At 36.9% G+C, this 15,166-nt stretch overlaps 1 protein-coding gene and 1 long non-coding RNA gene across 6 annotated transcripts; one reads left to right on the forward strand and one right to left on the reverse strand.

The window, feature by feature from the left end:
* Positions 1-246: 246 nt before the first annotated feature.
* Positions 247-15,147, forward strand: si:ch211-67e16.4 (uncharacterized). 5 transcript variants are annotated; one of them, XM_067408506.1, is made up of 7 exons: positions 247-922; positions 4,655-5,092; positions 10,744-10,791; positions 10,884-11,092; positions 11,190-11,349; positions 11,582-11,700; positions 13,071-13,199. In XM_067408506.1, exons 1-6 carry the CDS (start codon positions 412-414, stop codon positions 11,683-11,685), a joined length of 1,470 nt encoding a protein of 489 aa, XP_067264607.1. In that variant the 5' UTR covers positions 247-411; the 3' UTR covers positions 11,686-11,700; positions 13,071-13,199. The 5 variants fall into 5 exon arrangements, with proteins under 5 accessions (XP_067264607.1, XP_067264610.1, XP_067264608.1 ...); XM_067408509.1 differs by having other exon boundaries at positions 11,585-11,700; XM_067408507.1 differs by having other exon boundaries at positions 11,582-11,691; positions 13,071-13,172.
* On the reverse strand, positions 4,955-8,485 carry LOC137035341 (uncharacterized). Its single transcript, XR_010897055.1, has 3 exons — positions 7,217-8,485; positions 6,989-7,076; positions 4,955-5,090 (listed from the first exon to the last, which is right to left on the reverse strand). It is a non-coding gene; the product is annotated as an uncharacterized lncRNA (long non-coding RNA).
* Positions 15,148-15,166: the final 19 nt, after the last annotated feature.

Here is a 15,166-nt window from a genome sequence, read left to right on the forward strand (position 1 = left end):
AACGTTAATCCTTTAAGGCAACGGGTTTCCTTTCCCTTACTTTTTTTAAGTAAAGTCAACTAATTTTTCACAGTGCATCTTGTGATGGTGTTTCTGCCAACTTACCCTGGTGATGTACATGTGTGCAAAAATGCTATACCCATAAATCATCACTGTTATGTACGCGTTTATTGAGGCAGCATCATAAAATGCTTCCCACCCACAGAGGGTTAATGTGCTCCTGCTGAACCGGATGTGATTCCTGCTCCGTCTCAGTGTTGTCGTTGCGTGGGCAATGGCGGACGGAGTCTGTGCGTTAGTCTGGTAAACGTAGCCTAAGTTTAGCACAAATATAGGCCCACTCGAATACCAGTCAGTCAGTCAGATATTTTAATCGGGTTTTCGACACAGCTTAGATCTGCGCCCATCAGCATGGACGTGAATTTGACCATCTCTCTAATGCGGGGCCAAATGGGCGCTGTCATAGAAAAAGCCGTGAACGTCGCGGTGGAGACCGTGTTAGGAGAGATGATCCGGGTGGTCGGGCTCAAATTTGAGGAGATCAAACGGGAGATGACCGCTAAAGAGAAGGAGAATGAGAACATCAGGAGAATGTTGGAGACGTCCCGCTGTCAGATGAAAACTATGCGCAAGTACATTAGCGTCCTGGCTGCTAAGGAAGCCAACCATAGACTGTATCATGGAGATGGAGACATGGCAGCATCCACAGGGGTGCACTGCAGAAGAGTGCCGACGAGCACTGTGTCAGTGTGTGCCAAAGCCCCAAACCCCTGTCCCAGACCGAGGGTCACTGAACCTGCCCCTGTGGCTGGACCCTCATGGGTGAGGCATCAGATGCACATGTCCAAAGAAACGTTAAGAAATGAGAATCACATTGCTGATTTCCATATTGAAGAGATCCATGGATCATCAGTCCATAAAGGTATGAAACGGCCCCTGATGAACATGTATGGGTGATGCAGTACCTTTTCATATTCCCATCATGAATGTCTTAATAATCTTTATTAAAATAACAAAGGTGAAATGGAAATCATGTTTGTTAGTTTTCTTTTTTCACAGTATCACACATTAAGGCTTGTTTCTCAATCATTTCATTACTTTTTCTCTGATTGAAATTTTTTTTGGGGGGAATATCACTTAATTTGCACATTTCCCTAAATTTTACTTTCAATCCTGCTACCATTCTGCAGGAAGAGGCAATTTTTGCTGGAAACAACAGCACAAACATCTCTAGTTAGGTATTAGCAATTGATTAGATGACTTTTGTGATGTTTTGTTGTATTAGTAGGTTTGTCTCACTCTTTAAATATTCTATTATATTGAAATAAATTACAGAAATTGGCCTGTTTTCAATATTTCAGCTTTAACTTCAGCTCTTTATTTCTATCCTGTTGGGTTCCATCCTGTTCATTTTCTTGCCGTTGTGTAAATAATGATAATTTCTTAAACTACACTTTCATACACTTCAGTTTTTATAGCAGTAGCCTACTTCCTTAAATTATAACACAAACATACTGTACTCATTTTAAAGAAGTTACAGAGCTGCATAACAGGAATGATCAATACGATAACATTGTCAGTATTGATACAAGAGAATATCGCCAGCCACTTATAAGGAAACTTGCACAAAAACAAATGTCCATGAACATGCACGAAAAGCACTAAGGGGGTGATTACACGAAGGAACCCCCTTTCTACACTACACTTTTATTGTAAGACCTCTTTAAAATACAACACAAACATTGTTTTTAAGAAGTCACAGAGCTCAAAAGGTGCTGAATAACAGGAATGACTAATACTGTATCATTATCCATAATGACTGCAGCAATAGGTGTGGACTGGAGACATGCAGACATTCTCGCTCTGTTGGTATCTTGTTGAAAATTGATGGACTGCAGCCAGACACACTCAACACTGTAAAGTACACTACTACTTCACAAATACAAAATGTACACTGCACAATATATAGAAGTATACCACTGTGTATTTTAATTGTGGATCATTTAGTCAGAACTAGTGGTAGGCTAATGTTTTATTTTTTAAAGGCCGATACTGATGTTTCGAACAGGGTGTTACATATGCTATTTAACAAATGCACATATCATATTCACAAAATTACTGAATTTCAATAAACATTTATTGGTTACATGTACTTGCAGTGTAGTTACCCAGGAAACTGGTAATATTATAATAAGGTAACTACATGCAGTAAGGTGAGGTTCTGGATTAGTACCTATATTAATTGCTATAATAAGTACATAGCATGTACGTGCAGAACAGGAGTGTAAAATAAAGTGCTACCCATTTATTTTATACAATATATAAAAATTCACAACAAAAAGCCACTGTAAGTGAGCTTACATAGTCACCTGGAGAAACATTTTAGAGTGTCATGCCGATTACTGTAATATTAGTGAACAGGACACTGCATAGGTTTAAAGTGAGACAAACTAACTATTAATAGAGTTAATAAAGTCTTTTGCTAATGCCTTTTGAAGTTTGGTCTACACCTAAAATAATGTCACTTCTGGAGCATGATGTCATAAAGGAACTACTCTCATGTCGCCAGACCTTCAGACTGACGGCAGAAGGTCTGGACTCCATTGCAACTTTCATTGTCTCAGGACTGCCCAGAGGCCATCTGACTGACATGTAAAGAAACCGATAACAGTTTGTTTTGTTCCGCGCCATGTTTAGGGGTGTGTAAATGTAAAGTTGACAAGCCTAAAATAGGTGTGCCGTGCAGGCGTGCACCTAATAATTAATTCAAGAAAGGTTGTGCAAGGTCACTGCATCAGCTGCACTGCAAACTTCACATACTTTTGAAAATTCAACTTTTATCTGATCCTGATAAGCGCTCATTGTCACAGATGTAAACACGGCGGCTTGCTTTTTTGCATGAGAGGGTTTGGCGTCACGACGGCTTTGTTTTTAGGTGTACTGTTAAAGAATGTGATGCACGTCTCCTGGAAATCCTGGAGAATTTAACCAATCAGATGCCATTTCATGTGCCATATGCATCAGATGTTCAGCCAACGTCTGAGGCTGAGAGTATTAAGAAACATTTGTTAGTTAAAGAGTTAAACAGTTTTGTTAGTGAAAGTTTAACATTACAAAAGGCGAACAATGTTCACTGAATTGTGACAAAAGAAAACATGATTTCCATCTCTATTAATGTTAGTTTAAAGGTGCCATGTTTTTTTTTTACAAGATGTAATATAAGTCTAAGGTGTCCCCTGAATGTGTCTGAGAAGTTTCAACTCAAAATACCCCATAGATTTTTTTTTAATTCATTTTTTTAACTGCCTATTTTGGGGCATCATTAAATATGCACCGATTCATGCTGCGGCCCCTTTAAATGCTCACGCTCCCCACCCACGGAGCTCGCGCTTGCCTTAAACAGTGCATAAACAAAGTTTACACAGCTAATATAACCATTAAAGTGGATCTTTACAAAGTGTTCGTCATGTATACTGCATGTATGCGTCGGATTATGTGAGTATTGTATTTATTTGGATGTTTACATTTGATTCTGAATGAATTGATGCTGTGCTCTGTGGCTAACGGCTAATGCTACACTGCTGGAGAGATTTATAAAGAATGAAGTTGTTTATGCATTATACAGACTGCAAGTGTTTAAAAATGAAAATAATGACTGCTCTCGTCTCCGTGAATACAGTAAGAAACGATGGTAACTTTAACCACATTTAACAGTACATTAGCAACATGCTAACAAAACATTTAGAAAGACAGTTTACAAATATCACTAAAAATATCATGTTATCATGGATCATGTCAGTTATTATTGCTCCATCTGCCATTTTTCACTATTGTTCTTGCTTTCTTACCTAGTCTGATGATTCAGCTGTGCACAGATCCAGACATTAATACTGGCTGCCCTTGTCTAATGCCTTGAACATGGGCTGGCATATGCAAATATTGGGGGCGTACATATTAATAATTCCCGACTGTTACGTAACAGTCGGTGTTATGTTGATATTCGCCTGTTCTTCTGAGGTCTTTTAAACAAATGAGATTTATATAAGAAGGAGAAAACAATGGAGTTTCAGACTCACTGTATGTCATTTCCATGTACTGAACTCTTCCTTCAAAAAATTCTTCATGCCTTAAAATAGCTTGAATGTAACTACACCCTCGCTTCATTTAATATACGCAGTTCTATGAATATGCAAATTAACCCCGCCTCCACTCACACCAGTTCAGAGATCCACTTGTTGACGATCACATGTTGACATGAGGTAGATTGTGACCTCAGAAACACCAGCGATTTCAATCATGTTTTTGAGACTGTTTTGGTTCACTGCAGTTTTGAGAAAATACTCAGCAGTGGTGTTGACTTATGAATTTGTACATGGTTTGTCTTAATGCATATTAAATACACCACAGAGACATATAAAAAATATTAAAAGCTTGATTTTGTCCACAGGGGGACTGTAAAACGGTTCTGATGGGGACATGAAAATGTATTTCATTACTTAAATTACCCGAATATATATCTATTGCTACTTAAAAGTTCAAGGAGAACAGTTCAGGAGTTTTGTAATATGACTTATTTTCAATCAAGCAGTGTGTATTATTATTCTTTCCTAATGTTTTCCCTCAACTCAACAGAAAGTGACTTTTGTTTCCATAGTTGATAACTCGAGCCCTCATCTGGTGGACAGTCAGGGGCTTCTGTCTGAGACCAGCGATCCAATATGGGGTCAAAACCCTCTGGCCTCTGCAGAGACTGGGCGCACAGACATGCCGGACAGCAGCGTCCTCTCTGCACCCATGATGGCAGAAGAAAGCATGTCGTCCCAGACTACAAGCACAGTGGCCTTTGGAGCACCATCGCTTAAGATCAAACAGGAGGAGGCGGAGGTTGAAATTGTCTGCGTGAAGGATGAACCAGCAGAAGCTGGCAGCCTATCTAGGCTTGAATATTCCAACCCTGAACTTCACCAGCAAGTGGGGGAACCAGAGCTTGGGGTCTCACTAGATCTACCAGCATCCTTTCAAGCTCTTCAGAGTCCAGGCACTTCAGCAGACCTTGCAATCCCAGCATTCATCAACGTGGACCCAACCACCTGTAAGTATAAAATTTACTTTTTTACACTGGTTTATTTGGGATATTATGAACGTGTAGATAGTAGAGCCTTGTCACCAAGACATGTTTTAACTATTGTGTACAAACATTTTTTTAATTGCATAAAAGACTCACACTTCAGTAAGAATAACTTCATTAAAAGCTGTTTTTTATTTTAAAATACTGAACAAGGGAATAATAATGTTTCTGTTTGAGTTTTTATAAAGCTTATTTTAATGAACCTGTTTGTTAAAGGGGCTATATGTAAGAATTTTCATATATTAATAGCTTTTTCTATTGCCAATGTGTGAACAGCTTGTAACAAAACTTAAAAAAAACGAGACATTCTCTGACTTTTGGTTGTCCATGAATGCCTGTAGACTAATTTCTATGCAAAGGACTCTGGACAATCCAAAGGAAGTGACGTTTACGTGCTCCCAAGAGCCTCTGTTCTGTTCAGTGACACATGAAATGAATGCTTATACAATGTTTAGGATGATGTCAATGTGTCATGCAAAGAAAAGGGATTAATAGTCTCTTCAATCTCACATAGCCTGATCTATATAGTCTGTAGTGTCAAATATACTGGTTCAAACATCCACATCGCTGTTGTCAGATGCTTTTTCAACTGCTGTTTTCTCAACATTTTTGTTGTTTATTTTGTTATTGAGAAAAGTGTGCAGCACATATGTACATATTCATCTAAACGTCACTCTCAGCAGCGCGGACGACTTTGGGAGGTTTGTTAACAATATATTGCTGCAAAGGTATTTTCAACTTCTAACTTCTAAGCGAAGAACTAAAAAAGCCTTGCATATGAGTATATGGGGGCTTGAATCATGTTCAGTCTCTTATGTGTACAGTGTTGCCATTTGGTTTTAGTTTAAAGTAGCTAAATCTGGTCGCTAAATGTGGCTAGATGACGTCATACTGGCGAGTCGACTGGTCTATATTAATATAAATATAGATCAGTGGGCGAGTCACGGAATCTAGATAAGGTTTGTCCAAGAAGTTGCTAAATTTTTTCGCTAGGCTATTGAAAGTCTCAAAAGGGGTGGGGAAGATGCTAAATTTAGTGACAAAATCACTAAACTAGCAGCACTGTGTGTGTTATGTGTGCATGAGTGTGAGCACAGGCTATAAGTTGCTGGCTGCAGTTCACTTAATGGCCACAGGTGTCGCTAATAACAAGGTTTTCTGATTTCTACATATAGCCCCTTTTAATAAAGCAAGATGAATGCAAACCCAAAAATAAAGATTCTGTCATCAATCACTCACTCTCATGATGTTCCAAACCCATAAGACACAAATGAAGATATTAATGAAATCTGAGAGAAAAATACATACAAACTGAGCAATCTAAATCTTCTAGGTTTTTATACACATAAACATTAATCAGTGAACATACAAATAGAGCTCTCAAATATGGTAAATGGAGACTCAACCGTACGTGTTAAATGCTTAATTATTATTCACCATATAAAAGTGATCATGACCTTTCAGAAGACTTGGATTAAAACACTTGATTCATATAGATTTTTTTTATGATCTATTTATGAACTTTTTGAAGCATCAGAGTTTTGGGTGAATAGTCTCTCAATGGAAGAAACTGAATTAAAATGTTATTCATTTGTGTTCTGAAGATGAACAGAGGTCTTTATTTTACAGCACATGTACTTACAGTGTAGTTACCCAAGAGGATTTGGAAGGACATGACAGAATTTTCATTTTTGGATCAACAAACTTGTTTTCCAAATTCTTCAATTAAATCACAAGAAATTTGGTCAAACTGATTTTACAAATATAAGTGTTCAAGTAGATGTGCACCAAAAAGGCTTATGAAAATGACTTCAAGGCTTAGTTCACCCAAAAATGAAAATAATGTCATTTATTACTTACCCTCATGCCGTTCCACACCCATAAGACCTTCGTTAATCTTCGTCCACATTGTACACGGGTATTTTTATAAACAGAGTTTTTCCTCCTCCTTTAAAAAAAAACACATTGCAGCCACATGAAAATACGCTATGAAGCGCTGTCAAGAGCATGCCAAACCAACAAGTGGCGATATAACCCTAACTGTAAAGCCATGTTGGCCAATCAGAAGCCTGGAAAAATGGTTATTACCAGTTCCAGTTCCGATGTCACAAGCTAAAATCTCATCTACTCGACAAAACTGTAATCGGAGTTCCTAAAAATCTTCACCCTGGAAGGAGTTTTCAAGAGTGTTCAGTTTCAGTGACCAGATACTGCATTCGCTTGAGGACGAATGGCCAAACCGCATAGAAAAAGCTGCGGAAAATACCTGTGTGGACAGGGTGTAACCATGTAGAATTAACCAATACAATTTTGTATACAAGTATTTAATATACACATTTTTGTACCCACTTTTAAGGAAATGTGCAAAACAATAAACAAATGTACACACACATGCTAGGAAACCAGAAGTACATCCACATAATGTTGCCACCTCAGAAAGGAAGGTTTAGACAGTATGTGCCGATTCATGTGCACAAATGTTAACAAAAATACACTTAAGCATTTCCCCCAAATTTCTTTAAAGCTATAGTTCACTAAAAAGAAAATAAATGTACTTACTCTCATGCCATTGAACAACTTTGTGACTGTATGACACAAATATCCTAAAAAAAAAAAAAAAAACATTCAGAGAGATGTTCATCAATTTTCTGAGAAAATATTTCTGAGAAATAATCTGTTAGTGTGGTTAGAGGTATATTTTTGTTTTTGACACTTGGTTTTAATTCTGTGGTCCAAACCCATTGGCCACAGACCTCTTTTCACATCGACTCTGAGCTGAAGTCCGTGAGCACTAGCGGCAACCGCTGTTTACCACTGTAGCAAAAAAAGAAGCCACTAAAGATGGAAAGCATGGTTATCATCACATGTGCCAATGGTTTGTCACTTTGGTTTTACAATCAAAACTTGCAAACACCTGTTGATATTATGTTGTAAAAGAGATAAGATTGCAAGTTGCTTTCTGAAGGCAAGCGGTTCATTATCACAACTTGGGCTGTATTCCTTTCACACCAGTTGCAAAGTACTGTAATCCACATAAACTGTACCTGTTTTTTCGAGATCAGGATTTTTCAGTTTTGTGGTCTGAATAATTTGGTGTATGGCACTGGTGCCGTTAAAAGCCATTTTTAGATTTACACTGAACTTCAACCCTTGTAACATTTGATCCTGAAACATTTCTGAATGCAATTCAGAATTAGGGTCATTACAGGGTTGAAATGGTCATAATATCTAAATTGTTATGCAACTCGCAACTTGTACATATGATGAATTCATACATATCAAGTCATGCTGAGTTTAAAAGCATCTATTCATTTGGAAATATGGAGAAGCTGAGCAAGTCTTCATATTGGATTCCTTTTTTCAGACACAGTAATGGCAAAAACAGCTGCTGAAAAACAGAGAGCGTACAGGGCGAGAAGGGATGCTGATCCTGCACGCAGGGAAAAGTACCTCAGGACTGAGCGAGAGAGGTGGAGAAGAGATGTTGAGACAGGGAAAAAGAAGAGAATTGGTGACCTGTGTGAGAAGGCTCAGAGATGGAGGCGCAAGCAGTGGAGAGATGCCAAAGAACGACAGAAGAGAAGGAAACCATTTTTCAAAATGATTGCTTCTCCTCCAGACAGTCCCGAACCCAGTCTGATGGCGTTATTGCAACCCTGAAGAGGACCTCAGAAAGACTGTTAAGTCAGGGTCAGGACGTCCCAGGTGCAACTCATCAGGGCCTTACACAGGCCAGCATAGCCTTAAAGCACTTGAGTCCATCAACATTGAGGCTCTATCAGGTGGTAATTCAGGCACCTAGTAAAATGACTTGTGACCAAGTCAATGAGCTGCACAATATTTCAGCTGTAACTGAAAGAGAGGAATGACTGAGATTCTGGGTTATCCAGAAGTGAGTGGGAGATGTGATTATTAACTGAAACCTGTGACATCCTGACATTTAAATTCAAAGATTTGTGGGCCATGCTAAATGAGTATGTTACCATTTGTATTACATGTGTTCTGCAATGAGGTACTTTGTAATGAGTTGTCAAAATTTAAATAAATGGATGAATGATTGAATCAATTAATGTATATTTGAATAACAGTAGCCATTTCAACCCTGCTATCATTTCCAACCCTGTTGAATTGCATTCAGCCCTGTTACTTTTTTTCCATCACTGTGTTTTTGTAATATTCTGTGTATTTAGAGAGCATCTGAAGTAATCAGTAAATTACAATATTTTAATGCTGTAATTTTTTTTTATGCCTGGCAGTGGCATTACCGAATATCTTAAGGATACTGAATCATGTGTTGAACTGTAATACACATGACATGAAATAACTGATTTGGGCCAGAGGTGAAAAATAATTCTTCTTGAGACCAGCAATGATATTTTTATGCAATAATGAATGTTTATTATTATTTAAAATGTTTTATTTAAAAAGGTCAGGTACACAGGGCATCAATCTCTGAGAGTTTTTGTTTATTGTAAAAACTTTTACTTTACATTTTTCACAGGCCAGATCTTGGAATATTTTGAAAGCTCATACATATATATATATATATAAACCTTTTTTTTTTAGTCAGTGAAAGACAGATTATCCTTTCTAATGAATATTAATGTTAACATTTTGTCATAAAATACACATTTTGTAAGAATTAAATAATTTATTGGAAGAAATGAACTTTTTTCCCCCTTTTGAGGCTGTTCATGTTTTTTACACATCACAAGTCATTCAGTGAAGGGGAATCACAAGAGAAATGCATCAACATGAACAGGTGAGTCTAACTGCTTTACTTGAACTTTAAAGGTCACTATTTCCCATATTAAGACTTTTAATTATGACATTCATGGTTTTTCGATTTGCTTTAATTTTTGTACATTTTTAAACATTGTCAGACAGAATAGTGTTTTAAATGTATATTAATACACCGTTTCAAGGTATATTAATATAGGTTTGTATAAATTTTTTGCAAAAGGTAACAGGGCTGATGGTAACAGGGTTGAGTTTCACAGTTTAGTTAGACAGGAAAAGGTCATGACACTAGGTGCTTAGTAGGAGAATTGAGCAACCAGTGTTTACTGTACAAAATGGTAACAGGGTTGAAAATTGGCCTTACTGAGAAGCATAAAAAGGTAAAGTTATATTAAAAAAAAATGTACTGCTTGAATGGATGATGTTCCCATATTATAGATCAAATCCAATAATATAGCATGGTTTTGGAGAGAATTATGATGTCAGCAGGGTTGACATGAAACTTGAGGACACAACTTCAAACTAAATCGACAAATATGTTAAGAATAAAGGCCTGATTCTATCTTTTACTTATTTATATTTGTTTTGAATCTAATGTGTGTATTTGCTAAGCTTGGAGTTGGAAAGAAAGCTGGTGACTGACAAAAAGACAAAGAACAGACTAGTTTAAATTTTTTTTGTTGCTGTTGTTTACAAAACTGTAAATATTGGACATATTTAGTTTTTGAATTTTGGGTACGTTTTATTCTTATTTTGATTAAATAGTTTGATTGAAGTTGCTTTTTAACATGAATCTAAAAACAGCCAATAATATTTCTTCATGTGTGTTATGTTTTTCTGAAAAAATGTTAATGCTTGTAAATTTGTTTTTACAGCTATGTCAGATGTGAGTCAGGGGAGTTATGAAAATAATCAATGTACAGGTAAGTTTAACTCCTACATTTACAAAAACATTTACAAACTCAATACATTTATAAATGTGACAGTCCCAACTAAATCACCTGTGGTATTGCAGCTGTAGAGAGGGCTATTCTTGAGTCGCAGGGAGAAATGGACTGGAAAATCAACCACCTGACTGCATTAGTTCAGTGTCTCGTGGGGAACAACAGCTTTGATCCCCCACTGCAGATGGAAGAAGAGGATTGTGTCTTGCCTCTGATGTCAATGGAGGATCTTGACCGGTTGGAGCAAAGACTTCTAGACAAAGGAATGATGCAAAAATTGGTAAGATTCTTTGGAATTATGTAAATAAATCAGTGACCAAAATGTCTAAATTTTTTTGTGAATTTTATTTACATGCTCTATTCATTCTCTGTTTTAGGTGAACAGATTGTCTGTTAGTGGAGGTCAAACTATGAAAAAGACCATATGGAGAATTTGCAACAAGGTCTTTGCCCTCAACTTGGCCAAACAGCTCAATTGGTGCGGACGTGGCGACAAGCGTGGCATAAGAAAAACAAATATTGGAGCACTAATAATAGGTATGTCCAAAACTAATGTATTTCTTTTATTAATAATATTAGTAATATCATAATTGCACATCTCAGTCAATTCACATATGAATACATTTCCACTTGTGCTCACTAAAATTTTACAATTGCATACATAAACATAGTTAGATTTGTCTGTTCAGGTAAAGTTAAGTAATAAATGAAATAAAAATGTTGGTTTGTTTCTTGGTAAACTAATAACTTTTATCCATTTAACATGCAGCAGCAGCTATGAGGAACAATGTCCTCCTGGCTCCCACAGAAGCAGAGGCAGAGAAATGCATCAAAGATTACCTGCGTTTGGCCCCAGGAAGGACATCCTCCTAAACTTTTGTAAAAAATGTCAGTTTATTGGTATACATTGCTTGTACAAAGAATTACTGTATTGCATACTGTTAAATAAATAATTGATTAACTACTTGATCTATTGTTCAGAAGTGAGTAGTTAATTAGGGTTTTTAAAGTGTCTACAGTCAGTGTACATTTTTTATATATTTAAAAAAAAGAAAGAAAGAAAAATCAACATCAGGATTAAGTAAAGAGTTTTAAAATTGGGTCCCACTTTGTTAAGTGGCCTTAACTACTATGTACTTACAGTACATTTAAATTAATAATTTGATACAATGCACTTATTGTGTACATACATGTTTTTAGATTGTATTTGTATTAAAAAATATCTGCATGAAATTACATCTGTAATTAACTTCTGTAGTTACATTTAGAATTGCACTGTTGAATCAAGACAAAAAGCACGCACATCAGCTCAAAAATGGGTGCTCAACCCAAAAAAATTTATGAAAAACAGGAAAAAAGTCAGCACACCAAAGCTCCTATTTAAGCTGTCTAATTACACTGTTGACCCATCCCTTACACCTACTCGTACCATCAAACTGGTCCCTAACCTTACCCGTATCCACCTCAATAGCAGAAAAAGTGTTCTGCAATACATAGTTAAGTCTGCCTAATATAAAGTGAGACCTAAAATTGTACTGTGGTGTGAAAAGTACACATATTCCATGTAATCTTTCAATTATTATCATAAAACCCCCTAAAAACTATAAACTACATGTCAGGTTACATAGTAAAACCAAATGCATTCTAAAAATTGAGCTATCTTGGCCTTTGTGCACCTGAAACTTGCTCAGCAGACATTGATAAGAAGATACTTGAGGTTACCAGTTATCAGGAAACTGACAGGATGTGATGTTGCAGTAAGCAGACAAAACAGTTTTCAGGAGAGGAAAGAGCTGACGTGTAACATATAGAAGCTGCGTAATGCACGGAATCGCAACTGCTCTGCTAGTTTGTGAGTTTCGTATGAAAATCTTTAAAAGTGATCTTTTGTGCCTCCCTGTGACTGTGCACATGTGATATTGTATTAAAGTGAACACTGCATGTTTATTAATGTGTTAATAATAAGCTAACGAAGGCTTCTGTAATATTTCACATTAGGTTTGTGAGCGTTTGTGTATTTTTTACTTTTTAGTTCTTACTTGAAATCATGTTAGTAGTTTTGAGATGGGCGTCAGTTGGCCTAGGACAAATATTGAGTACTAAATGCACTTATTAACATCATATAAAACTATAAAAGGTGTTTTAAACAATAACTTGCTAGCATGCTGCTATTGCTTAAAAATAGTAGCTCAACAGTTGGTGAGGTTAAAAGATTTGTATTAATATATTTAATCTCTTACCTCTCTGCCCATATTTAGATGACGACTCTCAGCTGTCTGTGGCAGGGGTCCAAAAGCAGGTGCGTCCGAGACGCAAGGACCTGAACCTGTATGAAGAGTACAAACGCAGCCGAACTCTGAGTCTGAGAGGTCGTAACACAAACCGAGGGTGTAGTACAAACCGACGGCGTGAACTGGAGCAGACTCTACCACAGGCTCTACTTGCAGACCTGGTAAGGGAACGAAGAGAAAAGACTCGCCTTCGAGTGGCCCGCTGGCGTGCCAAACGCAAACTACAAGCCTGTTTGATGGCCTCGCAGGCTGCGCAGTTTAACGGGGCTCCAGTGCAGGGCTCACCTGCCCAGCGGGGCGGCCTGATCTCTAACCGCAGGCGAGGCGGGGCGCCGGCGCAGCGCGGTGGGCTTGGACTGAGAAGGGGACTGTCCGAGACTGGCACATATAACCTGCTGCTGCAGCTCGGACCCAGTCCTTCCCAATCAGCACTGGCACACGGCTTGAATGAGGGTATGATGCCGTCTGGCTCCTCAGCGCTATCACAGAACAGAACTACTGCACCTAGAACAACTTACCAATGATGCAGTGTTTATTTAGTGGTGGAAACTTGTGCTAAGTAATGGTGCAACTTGGGTTTGAAAAAGGTTGACGTCAAATGTTGTTCCTAAAACTATAACCTGCAAACGAAACCCCGATACTGATCTGTGCGAACCTCAATCATATAAATTTAACATGTTCATCTTTAAAATTAATTCAAACTTTGGCTTTGCAAACTTAATCAAACTTAAAATGCTACATAATTAGATTAAGCATTTAACAACTGTGACTGTATAATACAATACATTCTACAATAAACTGTGCTGAATTAATGAAAAAGTACAAAGGTACAAAAAAGTACAAGGATACTGTGGTCATCAGTGAAACATAAATTGCACTCTGCTGCTCTCAATGTTCACATGAATGTCCTAGTTATGTTGGCACACTTAGCTTGTTGAAATGTTTCTGACCGCAGTGTTCAGGGTGTTTTTAAATAATAATTTGATCCATTCGTTACAATATACATGTTCATCATTGTGGCCTAAATTTAACTATGACGGTTGTTGATCAGAAAATTTGGTATGCCAGTGCTTTCTAAATGAGCACACAGTGCAAATGTGCTGTATAAGCAGATTAGGGCGTTTGATTTTGAGCAGGCAAACGTGGTTTAACAGACACTTGTGTAAAAAGTGGTGAATGCTGTTTATAGTTTCGGGAAATGAGTCTCTGTTTTGGTGGCTGATGTAATGGTATGTTTTGGTATGGAATGTTTTACTGATAAAATGTTCAAATATAGTTATCGTAATGGGGAAAACTGTAAAGCATGAGCTGTATTTGGTATCAACTAACTTACAGCTATCTTTTTTTTTTTTTTTTTTACCACAGTGTCTTACCAAAAAAAAGTGCAATAAGGCATTGTGACAGTTGCTTCCATAATTTTGGAGCTTTGAGGACCAATAGCCACATTCAATAACTGAAATACTACATTAACATTTCAAACTTGTTCTTGTCTTTGAATAAGAACTTTATAAAGCTTTTTTATATTGGTAAAGTTTACCAATTCAGTTTAATTGGTATTCTGAGAAGTGACATGGAATTTCAATATAAAGGCAATACATGATGTGTTTCACAAAGAAATTTATTTCAACCCTCACAAATTTATATTACATGGACTGATTGGGTTTGCTCTCGCTTGTTTTATGTAATTTACACAAATGTTCATTTTTGACTTATTACTGTCATTCTGAATGTCACTACATAACCATTTCTAAAATTTTAAAGCTCTACAGTATAACATTTAATTTTTTTACACTAGGTAGGATGTGATTAAAACATGTTTCCTACAGTTTTCATGTGCTATGTTCAGTGTTATGTTGTTTAACGATTATTAAATGTTTAATGTTGTGTATGTTACATTTGTTGGTGCATATTAAATAAAATATAAGATCTTAAGATAATATAAGATTGTTCCTAAAATCAATCAAGTTATGCTCCTGAGTAATCGTCTACCTGCAGAGCAAGTGTTTAAATGTGTGCTTCAAGATTTCAATGTATTAAAGCAACAAGAAGTTAAATTTGTGCTG

This window comes from Chanodichthys erythropterus, chromosome 14 (genome assembly GCF_024489055.1).
Source record: "Chanodichthys erythropterus isolate Z2021 chromosome 14, ASM2448905v1, whole genome shotgun sequence".
Classification (NCBI taxonomy): Eukaryota; Metazoa; Chordata; class Actinopteri; order Cypriniformes; family Xenocyprididae; genus Chanodichthys; species Chanodichthys erythropterus.